Source organism: Trachurus trachurus (genome assembly GCF_905171665.1).
Source record: "Trachurus trachurus genome assembly, chromosome: 12".
In the NCBI taxonomy this organism is placed as follows: Eukaryota; Metazoa; Chordata; class Actinopteri; order Carangiformes; family Carangidae; genus Trachurus; species Trachurus trachurus.
Window position 1 is genome coordinate 22,090,212 of NC_139908.1, and position 22,324 is coordinate 22,112,535.

Genomic DNA, 22,324 nt, shown 5'->3' on the forward strand with positions numbered 1-22,324 from the left:
AGACTGAGAAAAACCATAACATTTTAATTTATTCAATAGTAACTCGTGATCTATTAGTATATCAAAAGCAGCGGAAAAATCAAGCATAACTACCCCTATTAGTGATGTCACAACAAAGCTGTCATCGCTCTCAGGCATTTCTCAAACCCCGCCCACCCAGATTCATCATCTGACCTTGATGGATTTGGTCTGTCTGCGTGTTTACCAGAAATCTGCTGTCCTGAAATGTTTTCCGTGGGGATTTAAAACTACGAAAAGACTTCAAATAAACACTGAAATGTAGAACATGGCCCCTTTAAGAAGCATGATGATGAACAAAATCTTGAATCAGTACTTTTTGTGTAATTCTGCTGGCACACACAAGGCGCACACATACACACAAACAGATGACAAACAGAAACGAGCAAAAACATTTTCGCTGTTGGAGGTAATGTAGGAGAAAAAAGAAGCCTCACTCATGTCTCTTTAAAAGAAAAAAAAAAGAAATTGGCCTGAAACTGTGAAACACTGAACGAGCTTTTCTGTAAGAGAGGTTTCACAATAGGAGTGTTCAGAGCCAGAAAGAAGATCTGCGTGAACGGGGAATGGTTCCTGATTGCTGGTACATCATCCACCAGACAGTTCACCACTCTTAGAAAAAATGGTGGCTGGGATAGGGTCAGTTGAGCAGGTGGAGGGCTTAATTTGCATTACTTCTGCTCTTGAGCATTTCCCTATCACACATATCATTATTTATAACAGTTACACTCAGGTTAATACTCAACCTAATTTGAGGAGGGGAAAGTTTCAGAGAGGCTTTTTGGAGCTGATATATAATGCTGTTCACAGTTGAGTGGAGCACACTCGGATTATTCTGATTATCTGTTACTAATTTTGGGAAATAAGCTCTTTTGTAATTGCCTTGTTAAAAATAGGGAAGTACTCTTTGGGAAACCAAGTTGTCTCCATTAGTTTTCCACTTGAATATATGATTTGTTTTATGGCATTTGGGGGTTTTATTTTGAAGGATTTTGGCTGATTTCTATAGAATTTATTTTTCATTTTCGGGAATTAAACCATCCATGTAAACAGAAATCTAAGTTTTTATCTCTTGTTAGCATAAATGACAAACTTATTAAGGTAGGCCTGTTTTACATGCCAACTGGCCAGTATGAAATGTTGTCTAATTAATGTGCTGTATAAGCCATTGTCTGTACTCAGCCAAATGTAATTTGTGTTCTACAGAAAGCATCAATCCTTAACCCATTGTGTTGTAGATTAGTGCTGTTGTATTCACTGGCAGTGCAATTATTCTGTGGATCAGGCAGGACGAGTCAAAAAATTAACGTTATGATAAACAGTGAATATGTTGCAATGGGTGAAATAATGTATACAGTAATATAATGAGCAAAATATTAATTACAATCTCTATATTTTTGCTGGGCATGAATTATACTCTGTGTTTAGACTCCTGGACTGTTATTATTCATTTTGGGCAGAGCAAAACATGAATATGAACATTTAAATGATTGTGTCTTGGAAGTAGCGGTGATTTAAAAATGTCAGCCTGTGTTTTGGCTGCTGTGGTAATAACATACCCGTTGGCCATCTTCATTCAATTATTTTTTTTCATATATGTTACAATATAATTACCCATAATCTCTCTCTCAGAAATAGCAGTGATGTGTGATTGTGTGCAGGACTATAAATTGAGGAAAATAACTTAATTGAGTGGGTGGCAGGTGGATGATTTATGCATACATGTGGCATCAGAACCGATCTGCACATAGTTTATGTGTATTTTCATTGTGTTTATGCACCACTAGGAGTAGCATCTCCAATTTCGTTGTATCTGATACAATGACAATAAAGTTTCTATTCTAATCTATTCTATTCGAGATAGTGTGTGGTTCAAAAAGAGCAACAGAGTTTTTTTTTTCTTCAGGCTTTTTGTGTCACTTTCAGTTCATATCATATCAGTGTTTTAAGCTGATCAACGTAATAACTCTGAACCAGGACCTCCAGTATTTAGAGCAAGGAGCTTGTCAAAAATAAGGCCTGCAAAGTCACGCTGCAGCTTATATTTCCATGTGTCAGAGACATATACTGTATTCATGTTCTTTACTGGGATCTTAGAGTTTGTGACCAATAATCTCAAGGCCTCTCAAATCTTTAGTGTAAGTTAAGAAGACCTTTACATCTCACTGAAATCTTTTTAAGTTTTAGTTTTTGTCACAACTTGTGTTGTAAATGTTTGTAGTTGGAGGAAAATGGATTCAAAAATCAATTCAGATATAATAGCATGCTGCTAACCTCTATCTTTAGTCCCAGAAATTACCATTACTACTACAAATGTAATACATTAAATTATATTAGTAAGGGTGACCCGACTCTAAAGTGTATACAAAATAACTTTATAACCAAGACGACTTGCAGACATTATAATAAAGTTACTATGATTTATATAATTGATGTCTTGTTTTTGATAATCAGTAATTTTTGTTAAGGCACAAATACCAAACCTTCCTAACTGTAAGACTTTTCAGATTTTGTTCAGTGTCAAAATTACTTGGATTTTAGACTGTTGGTCCATCTCATTTCCGCTCTCCACCTACCACTACTAATACAACTACTACTAATTCTGACTGTGTGGTGCAGAGCAGGTCGAGCACAGTGAGCTTATCAGAACTTGTTTGCTGAAAACAACAGATGGAAACATGGCAGAAGAAAGCGCTGACACCGAACTGCTCAGTGAAAGTGCCATAAAACCGAATCAATGGGCTAGAACGGGCTAAGAAGCTCTGTGAGAGCTGGTGATAATTCTTTGTGAGATTGTCACTGCGAGCGCCCCCCCCCCCCCCCCCCCTTTCCCATTAGTTATGTGATTGATTGTTAATGTAAAAAGATTGTTGGTAAATGGAGCTTAAATAACAGCAGCTTTCAGTCACACAGTGACATCGATGTCAGTGAGAAGAGAGAAAAACAGAGTAGTGATGAGAAACATCCAGGTCTCGTACAGTACATGAGTCATCTGACCTCCATGGTAATTAGCACAAATGTGTGACTGTGAGTCTTCCCACGAGTGCGTGCATCGCCTGTGTACATATGTAACCTGCTAGTGAGGTGTTGCAGCCTGGTAGACCCCATAGCTTTTTCCTCTGCTGTCTGTGTAAATGTAAGAATGTATATGAGTGGGCACTTCTCTTCCCACTCCAGCTGAAATGAAATGAAATTTCCTAAACCTCCATCTGCTCTCTCCTCTCACAGGAAAAAAAAGAAAAGAAAAACCCTCCTACACTCTGTGAAAACCTCAGTTTGACTCAACTCGATTGGAGGAGCTGAATTACCTCTCACTGCTATTCTGAAGTAGCCGATTTGTCCTTTACCTGCGCAGTAATTCCTTTGTTTTGTGTTTCCCTCAAGGTCTCTGAAAAAGCGAGTGAAGATCATGGTAGATGGAACTCTGCTCATCTCCAGTCTCATCCCAGAGGATTCTGGGAACTACACATGCACGCCAACCAACGGCCTGCTGACCCCGCCCACTGCCTCCGCCAACCTCACAGTGATGCGTACGTATACTGTGTCTGTGCCTGCTCTGTGGTTAATGCACAGTAAGTCCTCCAGGGACATCATTGTCTTTCTTACGTTCTCATTCAAGAGTCCAACACTGAAACAGGCAACTCAGTTTTTTGTCTTCCCAGCGCTAAGATTTAATTCATGAAACATTATTCAGCCAAGAATTATCCAGTGAAATATTGAAATATAAACATTTCATCAAAGTGGACAGATGCAGGGTGGGAGTCCTCTCCAACAACATTCAGTGCCTGATGGAGCCAAAATTGATAAATTAAGGAAATACATTTGAGAGTCGCCAGAGTTTAAGATTCAGATATTTTATCTATGCACTGCATGGTTTCAGCTCAAGCCAGAATATACTAGTCAAACCGATTTTTAAACCCCCTCAAAAAACAATAAAATTGATTATCCGACCTTGTAAGTCCCATGTATAATTGGTACGAATTCTGTCTTTTTAGATTAGAAAGCAAACCTAGGTTCTACATTAATAACATGTAAGTATCAAAGCCTCAGTCCATTGAGAAATACACACAGCCTGCATTTAGAAACTCAGCCTTCAAATGAACTGTCAGGACTTCTGTGACTTTGTGATGTTGCAACAAATCAGTCATCACTCAGTGTTTATGTAAAATCTGACATATTTTTATTTGATTGTCTTACACACATTTTAAGATGTAAACTTTGTTGATAATGGCCAAACCATATTTTAATATGTCAATATATTTAAGAAGTTAAGCAATTCAGACTCTATTAACTCATAACTGTAACCTTTTTACAGATGTAAATCCTTTTGTAGCATCAGAAAACCTTCTAGACTTTGATTTATTTATTGTAAAATCTGTATCAGTTGGCAATGCAGACTTTTCCTCTGAATATTTTACAGTTGCTTGTAGACCAGTAAAAACCCCTTCAGACACATTTTGTCAGCTGTAAATATAAGCGGTAGCGGGAGTAGTAAAAACACAGGAAACAGACTGGAACAAAAGCAATCTGTTCTCCAAATGAATCAGAGGTTATGGATCATCGTATAGGTTTTTCTGCGCCAGTAGGTGTAATTTCCTTTTGGTACTGAAACAGTGAGAAATTGTAGTTATTCCAAAGTAAATTACTTTAATTTTCACTCTTCATACAGACCCAGCACAGGCTCTTAAGATGCCTCAGGAGACGTACCTTCCCACAGGTATGGACGGCGTGGTCGCCTGCCCAGTGGCAGCTCAGCCTCCGCTGCTCCGTGTGGATTGGATGAAGGATGGAGCACCACTTGACCTGTTCTTGGTAATAAAAAGAATAATCTCCACAGGGAGCAACTTTCTCTGTCAGACCTTTATTCTCTGCCCAAACTCAAATTTATGTTCCAACACTCTATTTATTGATTCCTGATGCTGCAAACATCACAGGGAACCTGGCGGCCTCCATTCATTTTCTTTTAGCAGAGATATGTCAGAAACCACTGCTGACTACAGGCTCCTTTAAAACAGCCACCATTAGCAGCCTGTGATGTGAAGCTTTGTCCAGCGATCAACCCACTCAACATGCCTACGGTGCAGCAGAGGAACAATTTTCTTACTATTGCAGTCTGAATGTTCAGGTAGATGTAATGAATCTTTTTTTTCCCCCATGGATGAATCTTGTGTCCATGGATGGAAATATCCTTCAGGTTTTCAATTGTTATGTCATTCAATCACATATATCTTAATGGACAGGGATGATGTGTTCGACCTTAAAAGCTCTGGCAGCATTCCCCAAGGAACTCCTAACTGCCCCCATTACTCTCTCTTTTTTTCCCCCCTCTTTTGCTTCAATCGACGGCTCATCTCTGATGTCTGAATGATGGGTGGAGGAACAATTATAGAAGAGGAGCAGGAAGTGGGACCTCCCAGCATTTCTTTTCTTAACTTTTGTGATCCTCCATGTTTTCAGGTTGAAAACAGACCCTGTTGTAGCAGCATCTAAAACAATTTCCTCTGTTTTGACAAGAAAAAAAAGATCTGCTCACCTCCTCCTCTCCCTTCCCATGCTGCGTTGACCCCTCCCCACCCCCTACAGAACACTTTGGTCCGAGCGGCGGACATGATGGTGGATGAGAAGCACCACAGGAAATGTGATAGATCCCTATAGTGTGGCACACAGGCGTTGTCAGGCTGTTATTCTGCCAATTATTCCAATTTCACCCTGGATGTCACTAGCTCTTATGCCCACAGTAATACTTTCTCACAGCCTCATTCTAGGGAGGATAATAGCAGTTTTGACTTCATTAAACTGAGTGGGAACCTTTTGCGCAGCCAAAGCGCCACACAAGCCTTTCTCTGTGGCTTAATGGGGAAAAAATGACTTGAAAATGTACCTGCTTTTAATGCAAATGCTTCAGAAAGTGATGTTGAAAGCACTGCAGAGCGTTTCTATCACATAGGTATCAGGTGTGTGTGTGTGTGTGTATTCAGCTCAGATGCCGTGAGGATCATATTGACAAATGGGTTTTTCTTTGTTTTTATTCTTTAACTTGTAATTTTTTAGGATATCATCTTCTACAAACTGTGACAATAATGCACAATTTAAAAGAAGTTTGGAAATAATCTGCCAGTGGGGATTTAAGTACTTAACCACTGCAGGACTGTGGTAGGCTGATATCAGAAACATTATTTCTGTAAATCCCTCAAACACAGCTGAGAAGCTCATATGTGGCCTTGGAGCCGTTACAGATTTCCTGGCTTTTAGCTCTTAAAGCTTTTTGCACCCTTACTGTATTTTCTTTGCCATTTATGCTACATATCACTCCAGAGTGTCCTAGTGTGCCTTTCATTTCTGAGTACTTGTGTTTTTCTTGCAGTACCCAGGATGGACTCTGACACCAAAGGGCTCATTATTCATGGCCACAGTCAATGACGATGCAGCAGGCGTTTACACATGTACCCCGTACAACAGCTACGGCAGCATGGGCTCATCTGACCCAACCAACGTGATTCTACAGGTTAGTGAGACACCCAGGCCGACGAGGTCACTCAGTGTAGTGAAAACACACAGCCATGAAAAGTAACTATTGTAAGTCAGACTCAGTTCCCTTCATTGTTGATGCTAAATTGTTGGTCAGTTGCACCATGACAGCTTGGAAACTGCCACTGGATCTGTCCCTCTAGTTCTACTAAACTGTCTCTCTGCACCCCTGTGTATACTAATTAACCACCACTGCATCTGTCACGGCGAATTAAAAACTTAGCCGAAACGACATTTTATTGACCTTTTCACTCTGACGTGTGAGCCCTCTGGCATTAATGGGAGTCAACTCAGACTCACCACAATGGCAGCACTATTTAGGAGTTAATTGTGCGGCTAATCCTTTTGTTATTAAGATAATCTTGTCCAAAGCGGCAGTAATCCAGTCTTAAAATCCATTGTTGGCATTGCTGAAATCTCCTTGATTCAGCTATATTGTTTTGGCAATTCGCAGGACCCCCCAACATTCAGCATCACTCCAGAGAAGCAGTACACGCAGGAGGCTGGAAGGACCCTGCTCGTTCCCTGTCAAGGAAATGACGATCCAACTATTAAAGTGACCTGGAGCAAGGTAGGTATAACCCAGTAGCTACACGTTATTCATTTTGTTTCGAAAGATAAGCTGCTTCTGTTGAAGTTCACATCACAAGAGGCAAATTTCAAACTGAACTCACAGTGGCTGTGGTATAAAACACAAACATGCATTAGCAATTAGCAAGAACAATAATACATCTCTCTGGTAATATGCAAATAACTATGATTCTGCAGAATTTATCCACTTGTAAACACCTTAAGGCAGAATAAACAAAAACCTTTTTGAATTTTAATCCAGTTAGTGGACACAGCATTTTAGCTGTTAGCTAATTGGTTGCTATCTTGAAGGAGGTGTTTGATAGTTTAGTTTATAGAGTGGTTGTGGTCTAACTTCATTCATTCATCAATTTACACTGCTACATCCTGTGCACACAACCTGTTGCAACAGAGCGTTGGCTCTCTTTGCAGCGAGGATCAGATCAGAAGTAAAGCAGACAAAATCGTTAGATATTCAAGCACTCTGAGCAGTGTACTTATCAGAAGTCTGATCTTTCAGTCCATGGAGGTCAGTGCACTGGATGATTTTCCTCCATATATAGATATCGGTGAGAAGTTACTGCTACATGTCAATACTGTAACAGGCAGACAGACAATCTCAGCCTGAATGTCCTCCCTTAAGCAAGTAAAACATGCATTCAAACACACACCACCAGCCTATGGACCAGATCAGCTGATAGTATAACAAGGTGGCTGTGTAAAGCTTAAAGTGTGGAGATGTACTTAGTGCAGGATCAAAAATATGACACTGTTCTAATACATTAAGACTGCACTGTATAAGTCACTGTCACTGCACTGTCAGGTATAATTTCATAATGATAATTTTACTATAATGAAAAAACATTTTAATGCATAAATGAATCATGACCCCTCATTTGTATTGGCTCACTTTTGATTTCTGATTGGCTGGTTAAACCGCTGAGTTATCCCCAGTTAAATCTTGAGATGTGTGCATTTATTTGAACTTGGTGGATAAGAGATCAATTTTAAGACCTTTTGATTATTTCATAGAGCTGCATATAGATGTGGAGACTTTAGTTACTTTAGTTTAGTCTGTTGACGGTCTTTGCGTGTTTTTGGCAGGTCGACCTGGCCCGCCGCATTTCTTACTCCATAGAACCCAACGGCTCTCTGCTGCTGCAGCCCCTCACCAAGGACCACCAGGGGGCGTGGGAGTGCAGCGTTGCTAACCGCGTAGCCTCTGTCAAGGCCATCACGAATGTATTTGTCCTCGGTGAGTACAAAACAGGAGGGTTCCTATCTGAAGGGCACCCGCCGTAATGTAGAAAGCGTGTTCTGCTATTACGTGACCAATCCACATTTTTTTTATTTTGTAATACTGTAAACCCCTATTACAGCAGCACAGCACAGGACGGATGCCTGTGCCTCCACTCCGCCTCCAACGGATAAATGTGGCACATCCAGAGATGGCCTCTAAACTTTAGTGGTATCAGGTAGTTGAAGTGCTGGCTGATTTCCATCAACTCCTCTCCATTCCCTCCATTACAGGAACCAGTCCCCATGCGGCTACCTCTCTGTCCGTCTCTCCAGGGGTGAAGCAGGCCAACTTATCCTGGGAGGCAGGCTTTGATGGAGGATCAGCACAGACATTTTCAGTTTGGTGGGTGTAAAGCCTCCCACTTTCTTCTCGGGCTGTAACCATGGCAGCCATCGACAACGCTGGTATTACTCTATTGATCTCGAGGATGAGGAATTCATTTATCTGTTATCACTTCTTGGCAGCTACAATAAAAAACGCTGCTGCAGAGCATAGCTTCATAATGCAGTGGCCATGCTAGCAGCAATGGGAGGTTACTGGCAAAACAGGACGTAATACATTTGTTTCTTGTGAATCAGGGCTTTTACACATGGTGCTTTAGATACGCCTGTGATGAATTAAAAAGAGAGGGCTAGACAGAGTAAAAGGAATGTAAAACTACGGCCAGCTGGATAAAAATGACCCAGAAGTATACGATTAAAATTGTATTACCCTTTCAAAACAGTGCAGTGTAATAGCTATTATAATGCATGGAATGTCTTAAAAAGGAGTTTAGTCAAATAGAAATGCTAGGATTCACTTAAAGGGATAGTTCACCCTAGAATGATATTTCGCTCATTATCTACTCACCCTCATGTTGACTAAGGGCTGGAAGAAGTTTCGGAGCCCACCGTCCCTTCTCTGAGTTACAGGGGGTCTTAGCGTAGCAGTGCATTTCAATGCCATGGTAGCAAAGGGACACCAGAGCTCTTCGTAAAAAAAACACACACAAAAAAACATCCAAATACCTCCATGATGCTCGTATGTAATGTCCGTCTTGTGCTGAAGCCCCAAATTGCGGAATTGTCCCGAAAAAAATTAAATAAGTCCACATTCCAAGCATGTTTGTAGCATTAGCTCCCAGTGTTGTTGTCCGGTCTTCCGCTGCCAGCGCGCATGCGCAAGAGCACATGAGAGCACTGAGACCGACTCGAGTCTCAGTGCGAACGTTGCGCATGCGCGCTGGCAGCGGAAGACCGGACAACAACACTGGGAGCTAATGCTACAAACATGCTTGGAATGTGGACTTATTTAATTTTTTTCGGGACAATTCCGCAATTTGGGGCTTCAGCACAAGACGGACATTACATACGAGCATCATGGAGGTATTTGGATGTTTTTTTGTGTGTGTTTTTTTTACGAAGAGCTCTGGTGTCCCTTTGCTACCATGGCATTGAAATGCACTGCTACGCTAAGACCCCCTGTAACTCAGAGAAGGGACGGTGGGCTCCGAAACTTCTTCCAGCCCTTAGTCAACATGAGGGTGAGTAGATAATGAGCGAAATATCATTCTAGGGTGAACTATCCCTTTAATAAGACTATTCTGAGATGTAATGTTTTCCTGATGTCAAAGAATGCAAGTGATGGCATACAGAAAACTTCTCCTAATGCTCGTCTTAATCACATTGTAACCTAGGAGTGCTACATCAGATGAATGTGAGATGAGCTATCTTAATCCCTGAGAGGGAACTGGGTCATCACTCCAGCAAGGAGCAGGATCGAAAATAAATATAAATTACATCAAAAAAATATATAAAAATAGATCTGAATAACAGTATAAACAAACCTTCTGAAGCCTCAGCTACTCGTCGCTCTGACAACCCGACACGTTACGGCCGAAGATTAAGAAGTGAATAGACGCTCTCTGTTATGAGAGACAAAAAAAAAATCAACACTTTTTGCTTTTCACTGTGCTGTGTGAACTTCAGCGGGAAGCAGAGTGAATGTTTTCCTACTGATATTTCAACTGCAGGCTAATAACGATTGCAGATAGGTCTTGTAAGGACATTGTGGCGTTCTGCAAATGAAATTTTTAACAGTCACAGTTTTTTGTTTTACAGCTGTGAAAGCTTTATGGGTAAATCTTCACACCACATACTTGAAAAATGAATTGTTAAAGAGCAGAATAGACAAAAAAATACTTTTTTTTCTCAGAAAGTGAAGTCTGCTCTTGTATTTCGCCTTATAAATATAACCTGCTTTAAGCACCACGATAACATACAGTGTTCATGCTTCATTCAAATTACATTGTGCGAATGAGGGGGACCAAACAGTTAACTGCAGCATGACATATTCTGTCTTGATTGTTTCCTTATAAAGAACATACCCTTTTTCTACTGAGCCAGAGCCATCATAATGTAATTCTCTGTATAAAGTGGATGTATAGAACCACAGCTTCAATAGGAGCATGAACCTCACCATAATTGGAGTTGCAATAGCAGGGATACATCAGTGTCTCTGCCACAAGATCTGGAGATGATGATGAGTATGAATGATTAATGAAACCTACTTTTCTGTCATGTTTCATAAAACCAGACTCCCAGAATTCCCCGCCACTCTTTTGTTCTCACTTCTCTTTTTCTCGGTCTCTCTCCCTCTGCAGGGTGAAGAAGATTTCAGCAAGTGATAATGATGGGAAGCAGGACTGGTACTCTGTGCCTGTGCCTCAGTCCTCTGGCACCAGCCTGCAGGTGACAGGCCTGTCTCCTGCCACCGACTACCAGTTCAGTGTCCTGTCACACAACAAAATGGGCACAGGACCCTTCAGTGAGATCGCCACTGCACGGACCCTGGGTCAGTACCATCCTTGGTTTTGGTTGCGCATTTGCAAAATAGTAACTGCGATCCAGAGGGGGGTTAAAAAACAACTATTATCAAATTTTGTGTTTTTCCTCAGTCTTGTATAAAACATTCAGCTAGCAGGCTTTTCATCTGTTGGCTGGTGCTGAACTTCTTTTTCATCAGTGATGAATATTGCCAGAAGCAGATTATATCAGCAGTGGTTAGTTAAAGTTATTTCCACAAGTAACTTGCCCAAAGGTCAAAACAAAACGTATATGTGTTGTTATCAAAGGATACAGCATGGATACAAAATAGTACAAAATGACACAGAGCAATGACAAACAAGTTAATACAATGTAAATAGTAAAATTGTTTCAATTAAACTATAAAATTAATTTAGAAATCTTTTAAAACAGACACAGTCAACGAGTTTGAGATTATGGATTGAAACACACAATAGGCTCGAAGTAAATTCTGTTGGGTGGCGTCATGAAATAGCACGGGATAATGGAAGTCTTCCTCTGTGCCTTGACCTTCTTCACTGTTTTGGATTCCTTTAGTGTTTTTAAGGAATTTCTGTGTTTTCTTTTTTGTTTGCTTCACCTGCAACTGAATTTTCCACGTGTTCTTCTTCATGTTGAAAATCAGTGATTCTTCAACTCTCTTGGACACAGGATGAGCTGTCTAACATTTACGTGGATTTTTTCTTTAATAACTTTCGATCCACTTGTCCAATAACCCCAGTTAATCCTTCACCTGGCTAAAATGTAACGTTTAGGGAAAAAAAAGGTGCACAGAGTATTAAAACTGGATACAAGTACATTTTGAGCTTCTGACAGGCAACCAGGACACTGATACATGCACATGTCACTGGCAGGTGACCAAATGATACGCACCGTTAGCATGATTAAAATCAAACTTCTCCAGATTTTGAGAATTTCTGTAAACATTTGGGATGATTAAAATACAGAAGGTACCAACAAATTAATGTTTAAAGGGGCGAGTTCTAGGTGGATGGTGCAGAGAAGCCAAATGCAGCTCTTTCGAGCTCAGTGTGAACTCGAGGGACGTGGCGCATAAGCCAGTCATTAGTCCTGGTGTGATGTGGTCCACTGAAGCACACCAGCATGGGAGTAATATATGAAGGTGGCTTTCCAGTAAAGACCTTGTAAACAAATGTGTATGCAAATCAGGCTTCTCAGAGAGAAAGAGAGAGAGAACCAGACAACCTTTTTATACAGGATATAATGATGAGTGTTTAAAGCATCACCGATAATGAACCTGAGAGCAGTGTGGTAGATAGTATCAGCAGGGTTTGGAGCTGTGGTCCAAACAAGCTTATACAAGATATCACCAGAATGTAAAACTGATAAGTTTCCAGTGAGATTCAGGAGTTAGAATGGAAGAAAAAAGCCGGACTTTGGCTGAAGTTCTCGCACCGTATTTGATGGATGGTTTTTGTAGGATATCTTCTCACCAATCCAAATGCCAAGCTGCTTTGCTGTTGTGTTTTAAATACAGTATGTGAGGTCCAAGCCAACGTCTGTACTCAGATAAAAGGTTATTAGTTTTGTTTTTGGTCCCATCTGTCTGGGCCCCCTATAGGCATGTGCCTAGTTTTCCTTTGCGTTAATCCGACTCTGAACCTTCGGTAACCTTTGATTCCTGCATAAACCTCCAGCGATGTTGCTGTGTGGGATGGTAATATTAAACTGTCAGTCATTCACTTCACATATTTGGTCCAAAATGAAATCTCTCAACAAGAAATGTTGGTCCTGTCTGGAAGAACTGACAAAACTTTGATGATCCATTGATTATACATCAAGCAGCTCCAACCACCACCTAAGCGCAGCCACAGAGAGTTGCTAGAGTGACTGGAGACACTTAGGCTTATTTAACCTCTTGTCCAGCAGTTAGTTTAATCCTCAAATGTATTTTCATGATGGTGTAACATGTCAACAGTTTTTTTGCTAGGATGAAATTTTCAATCGCAACACAGCCTCACGCTCTTCCCACTGTGCAACTTTTCTTTTTACCTGAATGTACAGTGCATTGTTCTGCCTTTGCCCGTGGCAGGTCAGAGCAGTGGAAATGTGTGAGTGTGTGAGTTAAATGTTTGCTTTTTTGCCCTTTGGGAATGTTTTACTGTTCTGAACAGAGAGTAGACATCTCAGAGACATTCGAGAGGTCGTGAAAATACTTTTTGATGATGCAACCCTTGCTGGATAAGAGCTTAAAAAAAAAACAACAACAATAAAGTGTCAGATTCTCCTTCTCAGAGGTTTGTGTTGTAAATCACCAGGTCAATTTTAGCAGTTGGAATCTCCCAATTTAACATTTATGCGTAAACAGTCACCATCTATTCTTCAAGCTCATTAGTTTAATGGCCCAGAAAGAGGTTTGTGAATTCAAATGATGTGCCAAAGAAATGATGATGATGCTGTTACTCCAGTGTGTCAGTATTACATTTTCATAATGTGATTATTGTGGCCAAATGTTAATGGTAAACATTACTGTTGAGTTTTAACTGGACAGTGAGCTGTATACTGTACTGCAATAGTCTTTATTCCCTCCCATTCTCAAGGTTGAACATCTGTGACAGAAGCAATTTCCTCCACTGTAATTTAATTTTTCCGCCAGAACGCAACTGGCTGATCCACTGAAGGTCTTTCTGTTTTTTTTTTTTTTCCCCCATCCCTCTGCTTCAGATCCTGCTCTGAGGAGAAGTAAACTGAAGCCTCCTGCATCGCTGTCAGCTAATCAGGCCTCAGCAGGAGTTGTTCTGCAATGGTCGCTTCCTGAAGCTCATCACCCTCCCATCACAAGCTTTGTTCTTCAGTCCCGCACCCAGCAAGGGGAGTGGTTTGATTTGGTGGAGGACATCAGTGCCAACAGTAGCGAGATAGTCGTTCCGGGTCTGCACAAGGTAACAAGCCAGCCGCACGGCTCCCTCTGAGACTAATCAGTCCGTGATGCTTGTTGAATGCCTTGGAGATTTTTCTTTTTTTTTTTATCTAGGCTACACCTCCATGTACACTTCTCAGTTATGCACACTACATGGCAGCCATCACTTTTCTGTCGTCTTTCAATCTGTGTGCGCTGCCTTTTCTTCTCTCTGCTCCTTTCATCCTTCCCTTTTCTCCCCTATATAGGGCTACTCAAATTCAAATCAACTTCATTAGCATTGCAGACACAGTCCTGTGTTGACAAAGTGTGGCTTCTTCCTCTGTCCTCCCTACTCTGTATGTGTGCGTGTGTGTTTGTGTGTGTGTGTGTGTGTGTGTTTGTGTGTGTGTGTGTATGCTGGTCGCAGGACTGTGTGTACGAGCTGCGGCTGCTATCTCGTCGCGGGGAGTTGCTGAGCGAGCCCGGTCCATCAGTCAATGTCTCCACCGTGGGTAGGTGTTCAAGAGCAACCTTGCCCCCTTCGCATTCTCGCCCCACCCTCTGTTTCAACCCATCCTCCTCTCACCCCCAATTCCAATCCGTTCCCTAAAGACTCAAGCCCTGAACCCTCACTGACTAAAGTGACGTCAGCTCTAAGTGACAGAGTGTGAGAGTCTGTGAGGGTCCAGATGCTGTAAACATGAATGGAACAGCACTTACCCACTCTCACGACACGTTACCTTGACAACAAAATGTTTTTAACTCCGCCCTTGGACCGATAAATTTACTGTACTTTCAATACGCACAAGGTGTGCGAGGGAGGCGGACTCAAAACAAAATATTCCTGGATCAGATCTGATCAAATCATCATCAATAATCACAAACTGCACGTTAATACTGACAGTAAACTTCTTTTCTTTTTATTTATTCCTTTTTTTTTTGGCTCCTGTCCATTAACAATAAAGAGACTGGCGGAGCTCTCTCTGACTACTTGTGTTAATTTCTTTTTTTTTTAACACTTGCGTTCCGACGGCATCCCATGTGTTATGGTTTGACTTCACAACGCTATGAACTGTGGGTAATTCCCCTACCCAAAGTCAGCATCGGTGCTGACTTACGGTAAGGGGGCAGTAAGGGCTCATTCACTGACTCACTGACTTGATGATCTGACAATGGAACAGCCCTCACACACTCACGGACTTCCCGTGAACGCGCCTCTAAGTCAGTGAGTCCGTGAGGGGTCGGATTGGAATTGGGCCTCAGTCTGCTTTTCTAACTTCTCTCTCTCTCTCTCTCTCTCTCTCTCTCTCTCTCTCTCTCTCTCTCTCTCTCTCTCTCTCTCTCTCTCTCTCTCTCTCTCTCTCTCTCTCTCTCTCTCTCTCTCTCTCTCTCTCTCTCTCTCTCTCTTTCTTCCCCCGTCCCTCTGTTCCCAGCGTTAAACCAAAATTAGAGCAGGGCCCCGGGGAACACTGTCCATTAGAAGCCGGAGTGATAGAAATAGCTCCACTAATAACTTCTCAAAAGAGTTAGCGATAGAATTTATACTGGTCTTTTCTGATTCTTATGCGAATGTGACATGAATGTTAATCAGATATGGAAATCGACACACACAGTGCTGTTACCCGAGGGCTGTCCCAACAATCTGATACACACTGTTGAACGTAGCCCTGCTGATAATCAGCTGGACGTCTTGCGGAACATGTTGCAAAACAAAACAAGGTTATGATAGGGAGATAATGATCATCACAGGGATGTGGAGAGGAGATTAGATCCACTTAGAACTGCTAACGCCAAAACCTCACAGCAATTATTTATGAGTTTCTTTCTTTGTAATGTGAATTGTAGTTATTGTAATTGTAACACTCTGATGCAAATGGCATGAAATATGCATGAAGTGAAGGTCAGACAGCATGATCAGATACTTGTACAACAAAAATGAAATGAAATGATTTTTAAAATCATAATAAATAATAAATAAATAGAATTTAAAATTTTGATCAGACATTAAATATAAATGTATTAAAATGATAAACATACGTATATATGATCTCTTACAGACAATTTTGACATTTCTTCCTTATTTTTGAAAAAAAATGAAGATAATAATTACACAGACAAGTAGAGTTCGATATTATTATTATATATTGTATTTTTTAACTTTATTTTACTGTCATGTGTTTTATCCTGTGATTCTCAAGCATGTGTTTCTTTTTCTACATTATTTGTAGTTTTTTATGTTTATTGCTGACTCTACTATCTCACTTAGCTCACCCTTTGCTTTTTTTGCTTTTTTTTTTAATACGAACATATATCACTGATGAAATGACATCACAGGGATGGAGATCTACCCCAGCACATCCCGACTCCTGGAGTTCGTCCCGGAGCCATTACTGGCCGGCGTGCTGGGCGGGGTGGGCTTCATGTGCTTGGCACTGGTCTTGCTGCTGGGGGCCGCCTGTGTCATCAGCCACAAGAGGGACCAGCGTCGCAGGAGGAAGAAAGATGGTAAAATGCCCCTCACTCCAGAGACTCAGCAGACACTCACTTTGATGAACTGCATCATGAATATCATCATTTATTCAATAAAATATTGAAGGCACTTTCAATCCATTATATAAATCATACCCCACTGCATGGATTTGGCGCTCCTCTTGTCCCCTGCTCATCCATTCAGTTGTAAAAGTTATTGATGTCATTTACATTACTTGCTAATTAGGGTAATTTCTCATTAGGGGCTGATAAATGTAAGTGTAATTAACTTTTTGGACAAGCCTGGGTGCCTTGGGCCCTTTAATGGGCTCTTATTGGGGTTGATTATGTTTTTACTTCTTGGTCAGTGTGGTTGTATCCTAATGAGTCAGATACCATCTTGCCCCTCTCCCTCCCTTCCAGAGCCCCCTTCAGCCATCTATAAATGCTCCCCATCAATGTAAGTACCCCTTTATCATTTCATTATAATACCTCCCATTGACCTTTTCGCGCTGCTTCCCATACAAACTAATATACGCTGAAAATGCCAGCACCACACTTGTTTCTTTTTTTCATCCTCATCTTCATGTGTTGTTGTTGTTGTTGCTGCTGCTGCTGCTGTTTTGGTCTCTTCCTGTCAACATCTCTGCCGCCCCCTCTTTCGCTCTCACTCAATCTTATTCTCTCTATTTTTCTTCCTCTTGCACCTTGGGTTTCTCTTCCAACCCTCCTCCCCCACCTTCTCTCTCTCTCTCTCTCTCTCACACACACACAGAAAGACTTCAGGCACCGGCAGTCCAGACAGTGTGTTGAAGAAAAGCTTACTCCCAGCCAGCTCCCTCTATCCCACCACCTCCTCTTCCACCACCACCACCACCTCCTCCTCCTCACAGACAGACTGTTCTTCCTGTAGCGCTGACAACCACCATCAGCGGCGGAAGTCCCTTCTATCCAACTACAGCAGAGGCCGCCTCACTAGGACGACTTCTTTTCCCACTTCTCCTTCAATTGAGTTGATCTCCAGAGGGCCGGATGGCCGCTTCACACTTCCACCATATGGAAACGACACACTGAGCGTTCACAGCAAGAAAAGCGGAAGGTACGACCAACCTGCGAGAGTGCGACGGTCGGCGTCGCTGCACTCTGGTGCGGAGGACAGGAAACAGCCGCCGTTCGTTCTCTCCGTTGATCTCCCTCCTTGCAGACCAATGGACGTCGACTCCACAAGCCAAATCTGTGAAATGCCTCACCACAGTCCCTATCCTTACATCTTAGATCAAAAGCAATGTGCCTTTCCCGACCTCAGCAGTCTGTGCTCAAACAGCAGTCTGGCCACGATTCCTCGTCTGCAACCGGCGCGGACTCCCACCTTCCCGGTGCTCCCGCATATCCGATCTAGCCTCGGCCAACCTTCCACGACCGCCAGCGCCCTGGTGCTCCAGATGGAGCACGAGCGGGAGAGGGGGAACCTGAGTCGCTGCCTGATGCTGGCTCAGGAGAGGGAGGAACTGGAGAGGGAGCTCCAGAGGTACACGCTGGAAAGAGGCTCCGTGAGGCAAATGGAGACGGAGCAGCCGGATTTAGAGGGGAGGGAGGACGATAATGAGTTTGTCTGGGAGTATAAAAGCAGCACATTACCACACAGATATACCCAGGGCAGTAAGACCAGCTTTGGTTTATCCCCAAGTCCTTTCTCTTCAACCTCTGTCCACTGGGAAGCCCGTCCTCTCGCTGCCCCTCCCGCTCTGACCTCAATCGGGTCTCGTTTTGATGCGTCTTCACCCGCGAGTCTATCTTATTTTAACTCTGACGACCGTCATCTCGCCACGTCGTCCGCCAACCCGACCCCCTACCGATCTGATGAATACGGCAGTTTTTCCAAAGACACATTAATAGTCCCACATCTCTCCTTAAAACAAGGACATGAAAGGACAGAGGCAACAGCAGAGGGTTATAATAATTCACCACAATCCACAGTCTTAGGAATGCAAACGAATGATTCATGCTCTGAGGCACGGGGACAGAGCAGTCTTAGTCATGGCAGCCTTTCAACGTTGACTTTCCGTGGTAATAAATACACAGAAAGCTCTAATTCAGTTCTGGATGCGGTGCCAGACTCTTCGCAAGCGGAGGCTTCATTCCCTAGACCCTCTGATGAGGCCGTGTGTGTGGAGATGGAGATGAGCGTGGATGAGCCAGAATCAGAGATGTGTGCGAATCGGCCGACGGAGCCGATGCTGCACCACAGAATCGCCTCGCACGTGCAACACGGGCGCCCGCTGAGTCACAGAGGCAGGTTTGAAGACGTGAGGAGGAGCACGAGCTTTAACAGCCGGCGTCCCGCGTCAGTGGACCACACCGTCAGGACACGTGCTTCTCCGCAACCTCGGGAACCGAACCCCTGGGGAGCTGCGACCAAAGGCCATCACCTCTGGGACTCTAAGCAGCGAAGTCGGAGCCTGGACTCGAGGAGACGGAAAGAGAGCAGTTTCCTTACCCCTGATGCGTGGATAGACTCTCTCTCCCAGGAGAACTGCTCCCTCGCATCACCCCGTCGTCCGGACGCTGTGTTCTGGGAGCCGCAGAGCCTTCCCACCACGAGGATCTCCAAGTCTCCTGCAGATTCTCCTGCTGCTATCCGAGCTCCCTCCTCCTCACCTCCTACTGCGGCCCTTCCATCTGCAAGGTGCAGTCCGGAGAGGGCCGTAGCAAACGTTGACGTGCCTAACCACTACAAGCCAAAAATGGAGGCATCCGTCTCTCAAAACACCGCCATGAAAGAAGCAGAGCGATACTTGGAGGCCATGAAGGAAGCAACCAGATGCTTGCCCCCCAACAACATCGAACAAGAGCTAGTGGAAGTGGAAGCAGGTGGATACAGGGGGGTGCTGGAGTCCGGGAGCAGCTACAGCAGTTACGCCAGCAGCGGCCGAGGCAGCATGGAGCCGGCTAATGGACGCCTGTCTTTGTGTCACCTTTCCCCAACTCTGGACAGCTCACCTGAGACTATAGAGGAGAGCCAGGGGAGCTCAGAGGACAAGCACAGTCACCAAATGGACCCCTGCCAAAGGTATTAAGGACATAATGAAGAAGTGAAATTATGTTTTATAGAAGAAAATGTGCCCTGCATTTGTAGTGTAAAATGACCCTGTGTGGTCGATACAAGGCTTTCAAAGTGAGCCTAATATACATTATCCAATATAATTTATCGTTGGGAATAAAGAAAATGGCATTTCCGGAGTCCTATTATCTTTCACATACTCATGTTGGACAGATTTCTAATGTTGCAAGATTCCTTAAAAAGGCTTCTTCTTCAGCGTCATCTTCAGAACTATATTTTCGCAAAACCTGTATTTTTTAAGTGCACAGGTGTCCAACTTGTTTCAATTCTCAATTCAGTTCAATACTTTATTGTCATTGTCACCTGCAACAATGAAATTGAGATAGAGCCATCACAGTCCAGCATAATAATCCAGCATAATAACAACACAAATAATAAATACATTGTGCAACCCATAGGGTCCAAGTGCAATGAGGTACAACAATGTAATTGTTTGTATATCACACTGTGGTAATGTGGTAATATGTAGTGTGAGCAGTGTTAAAAACAATATGAAAAGCAATTAATTCATTTGAAATATTACGTTTATATATTAATGCCTTGGTAGGATGTTAAATGAAATATGCGCAAGCAAACCCCCGGCAGCTTTTTTTTTTTTTAAACAAAGTATGAAGCAAAAATGTAAATGTTTATTCATAAGAATAAAAGCTAAATGTTTTAGAGGAAAAAAAGTGCCTAATGGATTTGATGTACTGTATAGCTTATTGGGAGAGCTTTGCCATTTGCAGTTGTTAATGAGCATGTGTTTGTGTACATTAATCTATAAACCCTGTCTGTATTTGGTACTAAGTGATGTTTTGTGACCTCTCCAGGAGAAAGGCCTCTGTTGATGAGAATTATGAGTGGGACGCTGCTGATATCTATTCACAGCCTGGAGACCGTGATGGTGAGGATTTTTTATTTTTTCGTTTTTATTTTGGTCCAAAACACTGGTTAAACCATTTGTCTGTTAGGAATCACTTATTGGGATAATGTGACAACCAGAGTCAAAGCTAAATGGCTGATTGCTGTGTCCAAATGGTTTCTTCAGTTCAGTAGACAAGTTTAACCCGCTGAGATGCCATGCTGTCTAATGGGACACTGCAGGTCACTGGACAGGGATGTGGCATCAACTCATGAAGGGACATTGTAGTCTGTGAAAAAGGAAAAACCTCTAATGGGCTTGCAGATCGAGCAGATATGAGTTTAATTAACAATATCCACTGGTTTGCAAAGAGCTTATAAGTAACAACTACGTTCTTGAGCATAATTTATTTCTATAATCTTGTGTAAACCATTCACAAAGTATCCACCGCCATGAGCTGCCATCAATTACATAAGGAGGACTCGCAGTGTTAGCCCCATATTCACCACTAGTGGTCTCAGGAACTATGGGCCATGAATAAGTCAAACGTATTGATTTAAACATTACAGTGTTGTAGCTCTACGGTTTTAAAGACTGTAAGATGTTTTAGTTTTTCTTTTTGTTATTCATAAGAAAAAAAATCATAAGAAAAATCTATGTTTTATTTCTGGTTTAATCGTGGCCTGCCGAAATCACTTCAGCTCAGTTTAGACCAGACAAAATGTCGACTTTGTTTTTAACCTTGATAAAAAATCTCATTAAAAGTTTATCTCTTATGATTTCAACAAGTCCTTCAAAATAAAATGAATATATCATGTTGCTTGCAACTGTTTTTTGAAGCATTTACTAGTCCCCAAAAACCTTTCATCCTTCAAAACCGTTACAAATCCCATGTGAAAAATAATTCTGTTTCATGACATGACAACTCTAGTTCAAGAAAACACAAAGGTTTTAAAACTTGTCAAGGTCAGGTGACCATCATCATCACCAGGGTGATAATATGGTGCATTGAATGACTGTGGTTATGGTTAAAAAAACAAAAGCAGCACTACAAAGTCTTCCTTCTTAAAGCCTTAGAGTTTTGTTGACCTTTTCTCTTAGCAGACTGTCACTGTGTAAAAACATTACAATAAAATGAAGTCACCACCATCTCAATATTGATATTCGTCACCCATTACTTCAGTACTATATTTGGCAAAAAAAAGCTATAGCAGCTGCAAGGTTTGTGTTGGACCAGTGAGCGATGTTAAGCCGTAAAAACTCTGCTGACGCATCACAATGAGCAGCAGAGACAACACATACTCTGCTTTAGGAGAAAATCGGAGTCCCTGGACACTGCACAGAACGTAGTCGCCTTGGTGTCTTGAAACAGTTTGCTTGAAAAGTATTGATACAAATGTACGTTTTAACTAGTGGGGTTTATGTATCCTGCGAACATTTTTAAATGTTCATTTAGGAACTGCATGCAGGCTTCTATTCAGTAGCTTGCAGTGGTTGCTTAGTATGACTGGCAAAGAGCAACGTTTAACAGGCTATTACTGGAACACTTAGCAATTTTAGACTGATCTAGGGTGACATTTGTTCCTGTAATTTCAGCAACAATTTAAGAAAAAAGACATCCAAGTTAGCCTGCCTTCGCAAGCCAATATTTGATATCCTGCTCTTAACCTGTGCGGTGCATATCCGTGGGAGTTCAGGATGGAGGGGACAAAACCAGCGGGGCGTAGACATTTAATGAAATAACATCTGTGGTAAAATATCAGAAAAA

The 22,324-nt window shown here is 42.1% G+C and overlaps 1 protein-coding gene across 2 annotated transcripts in view; it reads left to right on the forward strand.

Annotated features, from left to right (window-relative positions):
* igsf9a (immunoglobulin superfamily, member 9a) overlaps positions 1-22,324 on the forward strand; it is a 65,821-nt gene that overhangs the window by 34,991 nt on the left and 8,506 nt on the right. For both annotated transcript variants that reach the window (XM_083983578.1, XM_083983579.1), the window contains 13 exons: positions 3,403-3,548; positions 4,688-4,830; positions 6,383-6,523; positions 7,001-7,117; positions 8,221-8,371; positions 8,647-8,758; positions 11,058-11,248; positions 13,945-14,162; positions 14,550-14,634; positions 16,457-16,627; positions 17,015-17,051; positions 17,367-19,661; positions 20,525-20,598. In XM_083983578.1, coding sequence (XP_083839704.1) covers positions 3,403-3,548; positions 4,688-4,830; positions 6,383-6,523; positions 7,001-7,117; positions 8,221-8,371; positions 8,647-8,758; positions 11,058-11,248; positions 13,945-14,162; positions 14,550-14,634; positions 16,457-16,627; positions 17,015-17,051; positions 17,367-19,661; positions 20,525-20,598 — 3,881 coding nt within the window. The remainder of the gene's footprint in view (positions 1-3,402; positions 3,549-4,687; positions 4,831-6,382; positions 6,524-7,000; positions 7,118-8,220; positions 8,372-8,646; positions 8,759-11,057; positions 11,249-13,944; positions 14,163-14,549; positions 14,635-16,456; positions 16,628-17,014; positions 17,052-17,366; positions 19,662-20,524; positions 20,599-22,324) is intronic.